Below are 18,369 nucleotides of genomic sequence, written 5' to 3'. Positions count from 1 at the left end.
CTTGTCAACGGTCAAGGTCTTCTAGCTATCTCACAAGTGCATGCACTTGCATTGTTTCAATCTTTTACTTACTCAGTTCTACACATTTGATGCGCATTCCTTGTGAGATTTAATACATCGTTTGCTTGCCACATCAAAATGCTATGAAGTTAATTAACTTTAATTGGATGGTGCTTATGTAGGGATAAGGAGTTATGCAAATGCTCTAAAGGTTAGGTGCATGAGTGTTTTGTGGGATGCCTATTAAGTGAAGTTGGTCAACTTTAATCCAATGGTGCTTGTATGGAGATAAGGAGTTATGTGAATGTGTGTCCTCTAAGGGTTAGGTGTGTAAGTAGGTGTATGTGTGTGATCTAATGTTAGCATATGTGCATGAGTGTTTTGTGGGTGGGGCGGTGCCAGAGTGTAACCTAGTGTATGTGATTGAGTGCATGTGAGTGAATGTATGTGAATTAGTGTGAGTGTATATTTGATTTACTTCTTGAATAATTAATATTTACTATTACCATTGAAGACCTTTAGATATAACAATGAGTTCATGATGCCTCAGACCACAAAAAAAAAAAGTTTTAACATTTCATATGACATGATTTTTTTAAAAAAATTTGCTAGAGAAAGGGATGAGTAGTATGATCACACAATCAAGGTGAAGTAGAGAGAAAGTTTACCCCCAAGTTAGTTGGGGGAAACCAATACCACTTGTGTACTTATGTGTGAGTGCATGCTTGCGTGTGTGTATGCACCGCCCATGTGTAGAATGCTATATGTTCCTTCAAAAGTAAGGTAATTAATGAAAGCTAAGCAAGTACACGATATGACAATGCAAGTACAATGGTGTTGTATCTAGGAGAACGCAATACTAATCTAAAAATGTGGGTGTGTATTATGTATGTGTACATGTAGTGGTCCATAAAACAAGGCCAAATAGTAATGTGTGTGTTGGGGGTATATGCTTGCTTGGCTAGTTAGATGTTAAACGCAGAGAGAGAGAGAGAGAGAGAGAGAGAGAGAGAGCTCCTGCCGCCGCCGCCCGAGGTCCCGTTTCACACGACGAAGGGGGGAGAGGCCAAATGACCGAGAGAGAGAGAGACTCGGCATGTCTGCCAGCCATTGACCCAATTGCTTGCCGTTGGCCCTGGCCCTCCCCATTGACCTACCTCCTCCTGGCTTTGCCTTCTACGCCACCTTCCTTGCGCCCCTGTGCCTACCTACACACGTGCAGCTCTAAAGCCTCCACACTGTTAGGGGCAGGTCTATAGCAGCACCCCACAGCCCGCCGAGAGAGAGAGAGAGAGAGAGAGAGAGAGAGAGAGAGTGTGTGTGTGTGTGTGTGTGTGCGCGCGCTCTCGCTCGCTCTACACGGAAGAGATGGAGGGAGAGAGCGAGGGGAGCTTGGAGCTAGAACGAGAACGCGCACTTAGTTAGAGAGAGAGAGAGAGAACCATAATTAAGAGAGAGCAGTCCTGTAAGGATGTGTAAATTTGAATTTGAAAATTTGTCAAATTTGGAGATGTCTAGGAGAGGTTTCGGAGGCCTCTGAGTGGTTCGGTAAACTACTGAACGCAGTCTAAATAATAAATAGAATATAGAGAATATAGATAAAGATAAAGAAGAAGATATAGATATGTTTGTGTGTGCATGCATGTGGACAACTGTGTGAGAATTAAGCTATAATGTCTACGTAGTTGTGTGCACGCACACATGTATGCATGCATGCATGGCACATAATCTCACAATTTAAGTCAAGGAGGTTTAGGAGACATGAAATGGTCAAGCTAAATGTAGAGAACAAGTATCATTGAGATGATTGACAAAACATGAATGAGAATCCTTACAAATATATCATGGCTAGTCAAGATCCAAGGTGTAAGATACGTTTCAACACTTGTATGGCAATTTAGTGTCCCAAAGAGGTTTAATGATACTTAACACAATGCTATTTACCTTGAGCAAATCTAGGTAAACCATGATCAGCATTTAGTAGTTCTAAGGAGCATTATTTTGTTATTTTCGGTCTTTTTCTCAAAGAGTTGAGAATGAATTTGCGTGAAGCGCAAGACGCACATGCAAAAACCACCAAATATATTTGAGACATTACACACTTTTTTCAGGAATAGAAAATAATTTTTATCTCAATATATGATGTTTCAAAGTGCATTATAAAATTTTAGCATTCAATAAACTTTCATTCTTTGATATGTAAGATATATGAGTTTGACTTTGGGCTTGTGCCAATTCCCCTCAACCCAAAATGGAAAAGAAGCCCACACCAAGTTATCAAATTAGTGCCAACGTTATGATAGTATTCAAAAAAGTTACCATACATTTTGATGTTATTGATGGCAACAAATATAACATACTAAATTTTTGGCCAAAGAACTTCCATAAAGATTCAAGATCACCATATGATAGTGTTATAGCATAGCTCTATCCATGTCAAACAATACTTTCATAGCCTTAGTTACATCCATTGTTGTGATTCAAAGTAGGTGAACTTACTTTCATGTGAACATAGGATGCCTAGCACCATATACGGCCTAGCATTATATCCCAATAACCTGTTGATCACTCCACCATTGTATTTATGATGTCATTTAGCAGAATTTTCTTTTCTTTGGGGGAGAAAATCGAATTACATAAAACTTCTTGCAACAATAGCCGTTTGTTGACATAGCCTAGTTGGTTGAAGCTTGTGGCTATGAACAAGAGTGTGCGAGTTCAATGCCAACTTTTTGAACAAAGGGACCATCCTCATCTACTGTAAGGCAAAATATGGTAGGAGTTGGAATGTCATCTAGATAGGAAACTGGCATCTTCTTCCATATGGAATATACTGAACTAGATCCTTTTTTGTTCCATCCAAGATCTTGTTTGTGAATACATCCATCCTTGCAGCAATTTTAGCAATCCCTTTGGGAGTATGTAAGCGGGTGCAAATGCTTATCAACGCATATGAGGCCTAACACAGAATTCATGATTGAAAGTCTGATTAGACGTCTATTTGTTCACCAAAGAGGGTTGGGCCCACTTGAGAGAAAAGTTTAACTGATATGCCAAATTCTAGCTATGAAACTCATGGTGTTGCACAAGGCTGATCGGATACGAAGGTCAAGAGAGAGCACGCCAAGTCCCCCAACGACCATCAAAGAGAGCGATTGAGTCACTTTCGGCCTGTCTGAGATTTTTTTCAACCGTTATAAAGAGTCACATTTTAGAAGTATAGACCCACCACTATGAGTGACTTTGGACAAGAAACTCGGATCAGACCAATGATGAGAGTATATCATCAAGCTTTGATTGTGTGATTCATTTGCAGAGCATGAGAATGCGTAGTGCCTGAAACATTTGCTCAATGGAGCTACTTATGTCTCCACAGGGAATCTTGGATGGCCATGGGCATTCTATACTAGGTGACGTGGGCAAGTGGGGGTAGAGAAGCCATTTGTAAAGGAAGAGTCCAAGACAATGGCTGTGATAGATAGGTAAACAATGAAAGCAAAGGAAGTGTGCTCCGTCTGTGAGTCAAGGAGCTCCAAGAATATAGCACAGCTAAAATCCACTCTTTCCACAGCTGATATGGGGGGAGAGAGAGAGAGAGAGAGAGAGAGAGAAAGAGAAAGAGGAGCTCAGCACCAGATAACAGCTCATTCGTGGATTATGGGAAAAATGCACTCTATGTCTTCTTTGCATTCAGATTATTCCTATATTTTCCATTTCCTTAGATGGACAGCCCTGTGGCATATTTGGCATACTCAGAATGCCTTTATTTTTGATTCAGTATCGGGCATCCATGGTCATATGGCCCAAGTTCGTGGCTTAGTGTTATGGTAGCTCTTCTATTATATCAACTGACCTGGTTCTTCCTGACATTGCTACTCCATGGCTGGCTATTGTTCGCTCTACTCCAGCTATCCTTTCTATGTGATTTCTTTGTATTAAAGTCTTGGAGACTTTCGTCTGTTTCTTTGACCTGATGGTCTGATGTAAATATTTACTACATAATTCAATTATCTTCATGAAAAAGAGAGAAAGAGAGAGAGAGGAGCTAAATTTGGATGTGACATATAAAAGACAAAGTTATCCATTCACTGACTGTTTTGAACTACACACTGAAATTTCCTTCTTCCCTATCGTGATACAAAAACAGATTTCTCACATTGAAAGGTGCAGTTGTTGCACAGGGAAAACGATGAAATGCCAGCTCACTTTAAATCTGAAAGCAAGTGTCAATGTGCTGATTGACCCTTGCATTGAAAGCTGCATCTTCATAATCCCCATTGAAACTCATCCCACAGAGAGGACAATTCACAAAAGGCCCTAAAAGAAAAACAAGAACATGAGATTTTCAGCGGTCATATTGCCTGAAAGAAATCCCAAAACAAAACCATGACATTTTTGCTTGCAGGCTGGTTTCCAGCTGATTTACATCCTTCAACTAAAGCAGAATGCCCCAAATTACAGATTCAGACAGTGTAACATGTAGTGAGACAAAATACAACACTGGTGATATTCAACTGAAAGCCTCACAAAGCAACAAAAGGCTTGCAAATCCACAGATTTTGTGAAAAATGAGTCTTTTTTTCTTAGTGTTAATAAGACAAAAGGAAAACTTTACACCTCATTGTATGCCCTAAAGCTATTGAGAGCCTACTCTCATGGCATGTCTTACATGTAGCATTCCTAGAGCCTGATCGCATCGCTAGGGACAGTTCCCACATCAATGCCACTGAGATTTCAGCAGGGCAGCAGGCTACCAGACTACACTCTGGTTTATGAGTCGATGTTTGTGGAGCAGAAATGGCCACTCAATCTCTGGAGTCTCCATCTTACCTAGTCACATCCAGATAGGGATACACCGGGACCTGCCAATGCCAGCTAGAACACATGTTGCAGAGGCAAGTAGTCAGAGTTGGAAACTCCATGAAAACTGGAGCAGGTTTCTCAGTAATTGACAGAGCATGTGCAGTATCTACTTGGCTCAAGGACTGAGATACAAGGAGGACAGAGGTGCCATTACCAATCAGGGCCAATCTATAAGAAGGACATCTAAGGAGCTTTTCTAAATGGATATTTGGATGAGACGTGAATTCATTCTTCAAGCCATGCAGCTAAGGTCTTTCATCGCAGAAAGTTCTTTATGGGCTGAACAAGCACCATGCTCACGATTCAATAGGACGGATAATTTCCTTCAAGCACCATGCTCACAATTCAATAGGATGGATAATTTCCTTCAAGCTTACAACTTCCTAAACCTCCCACACAGCCCAAATGTTATCTGAAATACTTTAGAGGGGGTTATTTACGTTCTCTTATATATTGATGATCTTGATCACAGGTTTTGATACTGCCACTATTGCACATCTTAAGGCACAATCCTATTCTACCTTTGAGATGACTGATCTTGGTCTGTTATCGCATATTCTGGGCATGGAAGTTGCACACCATGAAGACAGTTATCTTTGTACCCCAACAAAAGTATGGTTCAGATTGTAGATCTGTATTGTTTACATGAGACACAGACAGTGGCCACCACCCTAAATCCTACTATGAAGCTCACAAAGGACTCCTATGCACAGTCCTTTGACAAGCATACCTACCTATCAGTAGTGAGGAAGATATTATGGCTCATTCATACTAGGCCAGATATTGCATACTCGGTTTCCATTATCAGTCACTACTTTAATGCCCAAAAACCTCTTACTAGATCTTGTGTTATGGTGTGCTAAGGCATGTCAAGTGCACTTATGCTTATGGTTTGCATTTCAATGAAGGACTAACCTTGCAAGGATACACTAATTATAACTAGGTCGACGTCTTGCATACTTAAAAGTTCCTAGGTTGAAGTCTTTGCATTTTAATGGGGGACTAACCTTGCAAGGATACGCTAATTCTAACTAGGTCGAAGTCTTGCATAATTAAGAGTTCCCATAGCGACTGCGTGTTCTTCCTAGGCTCATCTGTGATCATTTGATCACAGTCAAAAACAGGACATAGTTACTACATCTCTCCTACATCTTCTAGTAAGGTGGAGTACCTAGCTCTCTATGATGCTACCAGCAAGGCCATCTATCTAAGTATCTTGTTGACAAAGTTACATCAATGTGCAAATATACCACAATGCCTTGCATACTTCTCTCTTTCTTCTATACTTGTCTCATACAACATTTCTACCTTGGATGCATCCTAAATAAGTTCGAGATCCACTACATGCGAGAGCTATCCACAACTGGTAGAGTGGAAGTGCTACCTTCCCCTTGAGCATTAGGCAATACTCCAAACCCCTGCTTTGTTGAACCAAAGTCGGCTCTAACTAAAAGGCATCTAGATAAAGCTGCAACAATTGAGGATAGTCTGCCAAGTCATCATCTTCCGTTAATTTAGCATCCATTGGTGAATAATTCTAAAATTTCACCAAGTATCTCTTAGAAACTTTACCTTTGACATTTTTTTCCTCATGTGCCAAAATCTGCTCGGGTACCAAAATCTCATCCAGCTTCTCAACCTCAAGATGAATATCAGCATATATATCCTCTAGCACATAACCATAAAAAGGCCTTAACAAACTGATATGAAAGGCATTGTGTATCCACCAATGTGGAGATAGTTTCAACCGATATACCACATCGCTAATCTTCTCCAACACGCGGAAGGGCCCAACACAGCACCTCAAAAGATCTAACATAGTAGAATTGGCTTCCTCAGACCGACCATCTGTCTACCGTGGGAAGGATGATGAGAATTTTAGTGTGATACCCATATTCTCAAACAACCCCTTCCAAAATAAACTGGTCATCTGAGGGTCTCGATCACTAACAATCGACTTTGGCATACCATGATACTTAAATATGTGCAGCAAAAACAATCATGTCCTGCAAGTGATAGTCCATATCCCATCATTCCCTATATTTGTCCTAGGAAGCTAAAAAATAAAGTCTGTTACAAAGCTCTACCAAGGTCTATTTGGAATAGGCAAGGGCTGCAATAAACTCAACACCTTTTCCCTATCACGCTTTACCTTTTGACATACGATACATATCCTAACAAACTGCTCTAACCATGCCTTAAAGCTAACCAATTAAAAAAATGCTCCATTGCCGTGAACATGGTATAAATACCTCTATGTCATGCATACGGAGGAGCATAACTTTTAGTGATAACTCCAGGCCTAAACTGCTTTGTGACACACAGTCGTACATGCATCATCAAAAATTCATCTCTTAGCACAAAGTATTCATATCTTTGGCCATTGCAAAGCTAATCATAAACATTAGCAAAGTCCAAATCAGCAACATATTGCTCTTTCATGGCATCCAACTTGGTGTGATAAACCATACTAACGGCTAAAATTTGTGGTTTATGTAACAGTGCATCAACCACAATATTCTTTTTACCATCAATATGTACAATCTGAAAATGCAACATAGAGAGATAATTTGCCCATCTCATATGCTTCTCTAACAACTTTATCTATGTCAAAAGTACCTCAAAGTTTGATGGTTTGTTTGCATTGTAAATTCAGCCCCCAACAAATAGTGTTTCCACATAAATAGTGCATGAATTACAACCAAGAGCTCTTTCTCATACACCTGCAAATTCTTTTCTACACTGTGAAGAATTCCGCTCTCATAAGCCACAACTAAGCCGTCCTACATAAGAACAGCCCGAATGTTGTCGCCACATGCATCACATTGAACCATGAATTATTTCCTCAGATCGGGTAGCACAAGCACAAGATCTAAAGTCATCTTTTCCTTCAACTTTTCAAATGCTGAAACTTCCACTATTGTCCATCTAAATGGCACATTCTTATTTTACAACGCATGCAATGGAAATACAATTTCAGCAAACCCACGTACATACTTTAGGTAGTAATAACATAAATCCAAGAAACTGCGGATCTCGTGCACATTTCTCAAGGTAGCCATGATCGTATTGCCTCAACCTTTGCAAGGTCCATGTGAATACCAGCAATAGATACAATATGTCCCAAAAAGTGAATTTCATGTAAAAAGAATTCACTTTTCTTGTCATTGATAACTAACCTACGCTCACGCAATTCATTGAACACAATGTCCAAGTGTCTTCTATGCTCTGTCTCATTCTTTGAATACACAATGATATCATCAACAAAAGTGTCCACAAATTCTCAATGTGGTCTGAAGATGCAATCCATCAGCTGATTAAAAGTGGCAAAAACATTCGTAAGTCCAAAAGGGATAACAAGAAACTCATACAACCCAAAAGATGTCCTAAAAGTTGTCTTAGGCACATCTTTCGATCTAATGTGTTTTTTATGATATCCACTTTTCAAATCTATATAGTTGAATATGACTGTCTCTTGCAATCTATCCATAACATCATCGATCCAAGGAATTGGAAAGCATTTCTTTATCATGGTCTTGTTCAGAGCATAATAATCAATGCATATACGCCAATGAACTATTCTTTTTCTACACCAAAAGCACTAGAGAGCAAAAAGGAGACGAGCTCGACTGAATCAGCTATTTTTCTAACAGCTCATTCACCTAACTCATAATCTCCTCTTGTTGGGCTGCATTGACTCTGTAGGGTAGCTTATTAGGTGGATTACTTTCAAGGATAAGATATGCCATGCTCTTTTGGTCTTTCAAGCCGTAGCTGCTTTGAAAGTCACTGAGAGAAATAATTAGCATGCGTTTTCAAAAATAACATACGATCCTTCTCTAACTTAGACATGTTCCCAACATTCTCACTATTATCTTTACCCTTAGTAAAAACCAAGTATACTAAAAGATGATTTTTCATTACTTAAAAAATGGCAGCTGCAAATACAACAGGGACAGATTCACCTTTTAACTTTACATCAAGTGTGAGTGTCTTTTCCTTATGCTCAATAGTGATCTTTTTTGCAAGAGAGTCAACCACTACATGCATACGGTGACACCATGGTATACCAAGCAATACATCACAACCCTCAAGTGAAGCAATGAAAAACTCTTCGTTATCCACATATTCTTGTATATGCAATTGAAGCTTTCCAATGAGTAGTATAACGGGCTTTGCATGGCCTTTACATGACATTCCAACTTTCCCCATGGGTCCCATCTCATCGTCTCTGACGCCTAGATAGGCTACCATATCTACAAAGATTAAGTTGACTCAAGAGTGCATCATTATTTTAAAAAAATCAATGCATATTGATTCCTAGTTTTACCCCATGCTCTACACAACTTAGTAGCATCATCATCGGGCTGATCACTAACATCATCAGACACCAATCCCACTGATATTTTGGGCTTCTTTCCTTTAGAATCTCCTTGATTTCTAATTTTTCAGCTTGTTGCCTATTGGAACAATGCCTTGCAATGTGACCCTATTCACAAATAAAACATTTATTATTTGCAACCACCAATTCTCTACATTATGCCAATCTTTTAGAGCCCTTTCGTTGTTGTTCTGGCATTTTTTCAGGCTGATTTTGAGATCTGCCTCTTTTCTCAGTTTTAAAAACTTTTTATTCGACTTCTTCCCACTAACTAGGAAGCCTAAATCCTTTCCACGTAGCAAAGCATCAGTTGTAGCAACAATCCCTATGAGTTGAGACATGCTAGACACAGTGGATTTAATGCAAAAATCCTTGATTCTTTTGGACAGCTCACAAACATATTTGTCTACTTGCTCATGAAGGATACAAGGCGATAAGAAGTAACAGGCAGCAATGCATCCCAAAACTTAGTACTTGTCAACAAATTTGATGCAAACATTTGCTTGAATTGTATCCACATTGACGGTACTCTACCTTGTATCAAAAGAGTGAACGACCACTACAATGCATTCCCTTTCAAGAGAATGGTTGTCTTTCAAATCTTCAAGAACTTGGTGAAGTTATTTCCTGAACATATTTTTCCACTTGCTCATGAAGGGAATACAATGCGATAAGAAGTAATAAGCAGCAATGCATATCCCAAAACTTTGTACTTGTCAACAAATTCGATGCAAACATTTGCTTGAATTGTATCCACGTTGATAGTACTCTACCTTGCATCGAAAGAATGGACCACCATTGCAATGCATTTCCTTTTAAGAAAGTGGCTGCCTTTCGAATCTTCGAGGACTTGATGAAGTTCCCCCTTGAATAGGCTACATCAAACTACTGAATGAAAGTCAAAGCTTTCAACCTATCTTGTGCACTACTAAAGGACTCAAACTTCACTACTTTTCCAGCCTTATCATAGCCATTTGCTACCCCTTTGAGTGTCAAGTTGCCATACACTGGCTGCTGCAAAAAGGATGCATTTACTAAATTTACATGAAAACCAACACCAAACGAAGCATTTGCATGACCAGCTCTCATTCCTTGAGCCCATAAGCAGTCGAGGGTCCAGATACATTACCAAACATGCCAATGCTGCCATACATAGGGTTTTGCATATTTCTAACCATACTCCAATACATTGGGCCTTGCATTGGTCGCTACATACCATAGGGATTTGTGCCATTTATTTTCGTATACGGTCCACGGTCCCTATCCAATGATAGCATGAAAAATCATACTTCCACCAAAGTATCTTGGCTACGCCATCATAGCATACATTCTCGGCTGTTGAAAATCCATTGGATTAGCATTTCCATGATGGCCTTGCATTTCCATTCCTTGCTCCATAGGTACCAATTGTTTTGCTTCATTAGCATCTTTCGAAGCTTCAAATGAAAACTTTGACATTACCTTTGGTGCACCCTACTGTCTAAAAGGTGTAGAAGATTTATTTTTCTTCCTGCCCTTGTCCTTCTTCGAAGCATTCAAAAATAGGGTAAACCGAGGACCCTTTACCAATTCAGCAAAGAGATTTGCTATTGTCCTCATCCAATTCTTAAACCAGACATCAAATTCCTCTTCACTTTGCTGGTCATCAGCCTCTTTATGCCCTAAAGGCCTATTGGGATAAAGGCCCTTTATTCACCTCCGTGTATTGTACACATGTATTATTTAGTTGTACATGTGAATGCACCCTTACCTGCCCTAAGTATAAATACATTTTATTCTTTGTGTACCAACACATTGTTGGTACACCCAAATTGTATCATACTCTCTCCTCTCTCTCTCTCTCTCTCTCTCTCTCTCTCTCTCTCGTTGTTGTACACTCAACAATTGGTATCAAAGCTCAAGGTTCTACACGTTTCCCGATACCAAGGACAGCTGATAGTGTAAGCAGCTCGCGAATAGGTCATGTTGAAGAGAGTCTTCAGCTCTCAGCTTAGGCGACACACAAGCAGCTTGCAACAAGTTAGCGAGTGACCAATGAGGAAGTGCTGAGCGGTGGCGACAGGGGTGACCAGCGTCAAGTCCTAGCGAGCACACGTGGGCAGCAAGGGACTAGACGGCTGCAACGAGATGCGACCAGGCAAGGAACCAGCGTTCAAGGCATGCACGCAGTTGGAGTTCGTGTCTAGGGGAGAGCGGACAAACAATGCACGCAGTGGGAACCATCATGGTGAACTGCCGACCAATAGACGTGGAGAGTTCCTAGCATGACGATGGGGACCATCTGCCGACAAGCGACAACCAGGCGTGACAGGCGCCTTTCACGTCATGCGACGGGACATGGTCAACGGGACCCCCCCCCCCCCCCCCTCTCGATCTTTTTTTTTTTTAAACATAAAATTTCAAATCTCTTCTATCCCTCTCTCTAACAGGGGTTCACACGTGGAAGCGCAAGTTCTAGATCTATGCAAATGTAGCCCATAAATTTGGGACTTTTTCTAGATTTGATTCTGTCTGTGCTTGGCAATGACATTCGTGTTAGAAATTGTAGACATTGTGCGTGTTGACCTCAATTAAATTGGGGATTTTGCCAAATTGGCCAGAATAATTTGCTCATTCGAGTAAAATTTCCTGACATTGGATCCGACAAAATTGGGGCTTTTCATATATTGGTGGAATTTTGCTCGGTTGAGTCAGATTGGTTGACATTTATGCACTATTGGAATTTTGGGATCTTATGCAGAGTTTGATAAATTTCTGCAGTATTTACCCATGTGGTGGCTGGTTTATGTAAAATAGCAGAGATTTATTTTTGGTTGGGCAAGAACAACAATGTATTTGTTGGTTCAGCTTGTGCTCTTACAGTTCAGTGCATTTACTCTGGTGTTTGTGATAAAAATGGTTGCAACTTTTTCCAATTTTGACATTAAGAGTTTGATGGAAATCAAACGGTTTGACGGTCACGGCTTTGGCCTATGGAAAGACTGTATGTAGGGCATATTGTTCTTAAAGGATTGTGAAGAAAGCAAAGGAAAGAGTGATATTACTTGCTATTGGTGTGGTTGAAAGGGCCACAAGAAGCCTGATTGCATATACAACAAGAAGGAACGAGAGAGAAAGAAAAATGCAAGAGACAAAAATATGAAAGAGGATAAGACAAATGTATCTAAGGCAACCAACGGCAAGGAAAAGGTCAATGTGGCCTCCAATGTAGTCATAGAGGAGCTCTCAGATACAGAGGCTGATGTATTATGTGCAATTGATTATGATGCCCTTGTATGTCACATGCAAGATATGCAGATTACTAAGGCTGATGTGATTGATGCACTTTTGTCACTTGATAGTGGTGTCGCTCAGACTTGGATTGTAGACTCTGGTGCCTCTTTCTATGTAACTCCTTGCTTGGAGTGTTTCACTATGTTCAATGCTAGTAGTTATGAAAAAGTATACCTTGGAAATAACCATGCTTTGTATTGTTTGCACTGTAAAGCTTTGAATGGCAAGTTTCTTGCAATTGCTGAAATTGGTTGTCATTTGCAAATTAGGCCATATAAGCCAAAAAGGACTTGATGTCCTTACCTCTTTGAAGAGGATTGATGGAAAAGGCTCTAAACTTGACTTTTGTAACGAGTGTCAATTTGAAAAGCAAATGAAAAATTTCTTTTATTGTGGTGTCTCTCGTAAGTCCCTTGGACTTAGTGCATTCTGATGTATGTAGTATGCCTGTGAAATCATTGGGTGGTGTTGCATATTTTCTCTTTTATTGATGATTGTTCCACGAAGATTTAGATTTATCTGTTGAAAAAGAAAAGTGAAGTGTTTGCTGATTTTAAAACTTTTCATGCATTTATGACCACTCTATCAGGTAAAAAGTTGAAATGCTTGAGAATTGATAATGGGGGTGAGTTCACATCTACCGAGTTTTAAGTCTTTTTGTGACTTGCATGGAATTAAGAGAGAGCTTTCAACTCCTTATAGCCCTTCTTCAAATGGGATGGCTGAAAGATACAATAAGACTTTATGTGAAAGAGTGCGGTGCATGTTGTCCATTGCTCATCTCCCTCATGAATTTTGGGGAGAGACACTTAAAATCGTGGTTCACATTTGCAACCACTCTCCAAACAGGTCCCTAAATAATGGCATCCCTAAGGAGGTTTGACCTGTCCACCAAATTTGACTAAGATCTACTCAAAATGGCTGAGAAATGTTGAAATCTCTTGAGAATGGGTTGGAAAGGTGAGAGAAAGTCAAGATGAGGCCAATGTGCACAATGTTTGCAATTTTTGGGTCAAATGTCATTGTTGTGCATGAACAACATCAAATTTGGAAAAAACCCCAAATTTTTGCCACGAGATTGTTGAAAAAGTTTAATTCTGCTTCCATGTGTGAGTTGGGGCCTATTTTAATGTGCCTAGTCACAAAATAGGCCCCAACTCACAATGGGAGTGCGAGTCAAAAGTGGAGCACATCTGATTTTCTTTGTGAGAAAATCCTAAGTTCTACTTGCTACCTGCTCCAACCTGCATTTAATGTAGTCACCTACTGCCAAACACCTCCAAAATGCTGTCACCTAATCAGCAATGCTACCTGTATTTAATGTAGTCACCTACTGCCAGACACCTCCAAAATGTCACCTAATCAACAATGTTGTTGCCAGCCTCTTCTTGAAGGTGAAGCCCCCAAGTGGTTGTGTTCTACAGTAAATTATTGTTCTCTAATCACAAAATGGACCAACAACTCTCTCTCTCTCTCTCTCTCTCTCTCTCTCTCTCTCTCTCTCTCTCTCTCTCTCTCTCTCTCTCTCTCTCCCCAAGCTGTAAACTGACTGAATGACTAAGACCCAACCCCCAAAAGCGTTTTTTTAGTTTGCATGGGCATTTTTTGCCAAGTGGCTGCCTTCTAAACCCATTTTTCAATATTATCAACCCATTTAATTAATTTTCAAAATTAAATAATCCTGAAAATTAGTTTCAGACCTTCTAACCCTACCCAAAATTAAATGTACCCATCCAAAATTAAATTGGCTAGGCCATTTGCAACTTGGAGTGGTCCCCAACCTTTATTGACCCTTACACTGGCATTAATTAATTAATTAATGCTAGTCCCTAGAGTCACCACCAATACTTATTAGCCAAACCACTGCCCTAGGGTCCAATCTAATACCAGCTGACCAATAGAACCTAGTCGGCATAACTTATTACAACTTTTGCCTTTGACACCCACTACATCCTCAAGGTCCTTGGCCTGTTACTATGGAATATATGCCATGTATGATGTGCATCACATGTGCTTAAACAACCTTGTACATTTGATTAATAACTTAATCAAATGTTATCAACAAGATTAACACATCTCAAAATGTCACGTCCTCGTGACAAATAGATATCGAACAAATGCCACCAACATTGACTAGACGCTCAAATGAATGAAGATCCTTTAGCAAATCTCCTTGAGCTATCATGACTCAAAGTGCAGCTATCAATGAGTCAAGGCCCCTCAGAACATGAGACGGCCATTAAAGAAGGCTCCTCCATCTCATGGATATAAAACGAAAACGAACTTATGGGTAACAAGTGTGTAGAGGAAGAGAAAGGCTAGGACGATTTAGTGCCATCTTTTGCTCTCGAAGGAAGGTGAGAGTATTTCTTCCAACACTTTTCCTTGGGATGAGTGCCCTTCCACAGTATGGGCATTTGGGTTTCTCTAAATCCATGCCAAAGCCTAAAGAAGTCTCAGAATTGTGAACTTGCCTCTTCTTCCTCATCTTCGCCTTCTTGTCCTTCTTGTTGCCCCTCCCAAACCTGCAATAAAAGCTTTTGTAGAGCCGGATCCATTGGCTCCAATCTCCTTCAGGCGCTCTTCATGCTCCAAAACAAGCAGTGCTAACTCCTCCCACAGAAGAGTCTCTCAAACCCTAGGGGTCAATAGACTGGTGTAGAAAACATCATACTTGGGAGATGAGTAAGAAGAATCATCGCCATATCCTCTAAAGATATCATACGATCGAGGGATGCAAGCTCATCCCAATTTGCACAACTTCTCCATTTGGTTGATGTGCTTCCGTATAGAGGGGAAATCATCAATTGAGAGCATTTGAGGTTCCTTTTCTAGAGTGATGCGGTAATGCAGTAGGCAAAGATCTTTTGATAATAGAGGAAAGCTAACCTTGTCCACAATTCCGATTCGGTCTGAAGTTTGCATACATCAACAAGGACAAAATCCTGTATGCTCAAGAAAAGGAATGGCAAGGCTCTAGAGCTGAGCCGATCCCATGGAGTAAACCAATGCGGGAATCCTCCAATGGATGGGGAACAAGGGTTGTAACAAAATCCCAAAGCTCAAAGGTGTCGAGGATGCACTCCACCTTACATGACCAAAGGGAGTACTTCAATCCATCAAGTCGATCTTCTTTTGGAAGGGAAGGAAGTGCAAGCACTTGAATAGGGGGTGGCATCATGGCAAAGGGCGAAGGTATGAGGCTTGCATGAAATATGGAGAGAAGGTAGGGGAAGTGAAGGGGGCTTTGAATCTTCTTGACCTAATAGAGCGAGAACAAGGTTTTGAATGTCAACCTTCGCATCACTCTTCATGACGGTTTGACTGGTGTGGAAGCTCCTCTTCGCAATCGTCAAAAGCATCAAACAGGTAGTAATCCATCTCCAAAAACCTGAAAATATCAGAGACACCTGTGTTTGCTGTTCTTCCAGGCCGCCCAGCATCTGTCAACACTCCTACAGCAGTCCCTACTGTTCCAGCCCTGGGTTTTGCTCTGAAGGTTGTTTAACACCTGCTGTCCCTGTGTTTTGCTGCTAGACAGGCTGCCCTATTGTCGTTCAATCATCATCTGCTGCACTGGTCATCTGATGTCATCATTCTCTCAGCCAGACCTACGTTTTCAACTGTCTAGGCTGATTATGCTGCTGTTGCCTTCACTCTAACATCTCAAGACAGATTCAGTCTGCCATTGCTGCATTTCCAGATCCATTCTGTGTACGACACACTTGGAGCTGTCATTGGTGTCTCCAACTCTTCTTCCAGTTCACCTCATTCCCGGTCCCCCAAGACACGCAGGTTTGAGGCCCATTGTCAGACTTGGGCTTCAGTCTTCTTTCCATTCATGGCCTCGGTTAGGTACCTGCATGGTGACAAGAGGCAGTCACACTGGAGAATGCTTCTACACACATCATTTTGTGGTCCAATTCTTAGGAGGGGGTGGGCTTTACAAGATCACTGCCCTTGCTGACTGTTCTTCTTTAGAGCTTGGGCTTATATGGCATGCTCTGTATGGTAGAGGAAGTATGGTACAGGAACTACCAGATTTCCCTTCTAAGGTTCCATCTCTATGTCCTAGCTATTCCAGGGGCAAATAGCCTTGGGCACCTATGGCCAAGGTGTCTGCTTGTAGAGCTTCTAAATCTTTGGAGCTTGTCCAAACAGATTTGTGTGGCCCCATGCGTACAACATCATTGGGCAAGGCCAAATACCTTATGCTCCTGTTGATGATTTCTCAAGATATGTTTGGACCTATTTCTTGGAGCTCAAATTCGAGGCTTATTACTGATTTTGTGAGTGGAAGACCTTTGTGGAAAATCAGTCTGCTTTCAAGATTCAAGGAGTTTGAGCTAATCTTGGAGGAGAATTCACTTCTCATGAGTTTGACAGGTTTTATAGGGAGCATGGCATTCGCATGGAGTTTGCCAACAAAATACACCATCAAAGAAGGTGTAGTTGAGCGACAAAACAAGATTATGTCGGAGACGGCCTGATCTATGCTTGGCCACCAAGGGTAATCCATTCCCTTTGGGCTGAAGCCCTATCGACATCAGTACAGTTCCCTAATCGGACTTAACAGCTCAATTTCCTTTATGTGTGGCTTTTTTTTCGTACCTTTTCTAGCATTCACTTCCACAGACAAGCTGAAACATGATCTCAACCTAATTTCAATGCCAATGTGAATAATGTCCTAAAACATGTGCCCACACATCAAAAGCTAGACAAGATAATAAGAGGGTGTATCAAGACAAGAATAAGCTCATCACCTTCAACTGCAGGGGCATCTGATTGAGTTCCTCTTTCTCGAGGTTGTTTATTAGCCCGCCTGTGTAACATCCTGTTCACCCCAAATGCCTTATTGTCTCCTGTAACATCATCATGCATATCTACCTCTGACAAATCCTGTATTTGCTCATCAGGCATTTCATAATCAGGTTGGGCAGCATCAACTGGACTGCTGCCCATTCTTACATCTTTTATTTCCTTGTCATGAGCTCCACTTTCTATTGTAGGGCACCGCACTAGCATGGAAGCATGATAAGCATCTTGAGTGGGTGCAATGGTGAATGTTTCTAAACAACAGCAGACAACACTTGGATCCGCTGTCTTCATTTCCAGGCCCCCTGGGTCAACAAGAACTGTAGTCTCTCTTGGGTGAGGTACAAAAATTTGTCTTTCTGTATCTTCTTCATCTTGTAGCCCTCTGGCATCTTTCAATGATTCTTTAGAAATGCTCATCATGCTGTTGCCCTTAGTGCATGCTAATTCTGTTATGTAACCTCCCTGCTCAGCAACAGCCTTGTTTGACAAGTCTAAATGAAACTCAACTTTACAAGCACTTTGAATTTGAATCACCTTCTCAAGCATCCTTCTTTTGCTCCTTTTGTTATTTAAAGCTTTTACACTTTCTTCATCTTCCCTACCTTCAAAGCCACACCAACCTTTCCAGCCTATAATCACTGTACAGTCATCACCCAGTTGATTGCCACATGACTCTTCAACTAATACTCTTTCACTCATGTCCCCATTTGTTCTCTTTTTCCTCTTTCTTCCTCTGATTTCTTCACTCGAGCTATCTGAACTATTACCTTGCATTGCATGCACTGTCTCTTCGATGCTATGGAACCCCTTCTTAACGAACTTATCCAGTGCAGTTGGTTTAGAAGTCTGAACGTTTGACTCTTCTTGATCAGCTTTGTTCAGACTATCGCTCTTTTTTCCAGTCACTTTACTTACTTGATTCCCCAATGGCTGCCTAATGGATTTTGCACCCTGCTTCCCTGCCAATTGAAAACTCTACTGACTGAATGTGTGGAGTTCAATGGAAGTTAAAGGGTTTGACAATGTCATGACAT

At 40.8% G+C, this 18,369-nt stretch overlaps 1 protein-coding gene across 2 annotated transcripts in view; it reads right to left on the bottom strand.

Moving 5' to 3' along the window:
• Positions 1-3,557: 3,557 nt before the first annotated feature.
• The window catches only part of LOC148031752 (uncharacterized), a 30,965-nt gene continuing 16,153 nt past the window's right edge, over positions 3,558-18,369 (bottom strand). Inside the window, exons 7-8 of one of the 2 annotated variants that reach the window (XM_087685399.1) lie at positions 17,281-18,294; positions 3,558-4,317 (exon numbers count right to left, since the gene is read on the bottom strand). In XM_087685399.1, the coding sequence (XP_087541525.1) occupies positions 4,208-4,317; positions 17,281-18,294 (1,124 nt within the window). In that variant the 3' untranslated portion in view covers positions 3,558-4,207. The remainder of the gene's footprint in view (positions 4,318-17,280; positions 18,295-18,369) is intronic. The other variant, XM_087685398.1, reaches the window with a different exon arrangement.

The sequence above is a fragment of the Lygodium microphyllum genome, chromosome 9 (genome assembly GCF_053477565.2).
Source record: "Lygodium microphyllum isolate KBCC chromosome 9, Lygodium_microphyllum_v1.1.10, whole genome shotgun sequence".
NCBI classification, from domain to species: domain Eukaryota; kingdom Viridiplantae; phylum Streptophyta; class Polypodiopsida; order Schizaeales; family Lygodiaceae; genus Lygodium; species Lygodium microphyllum.
Note: the sequence above shows the minus strand (reverse complement) of the source record. Positions and strands in the feature narration are given on the sequence as shown.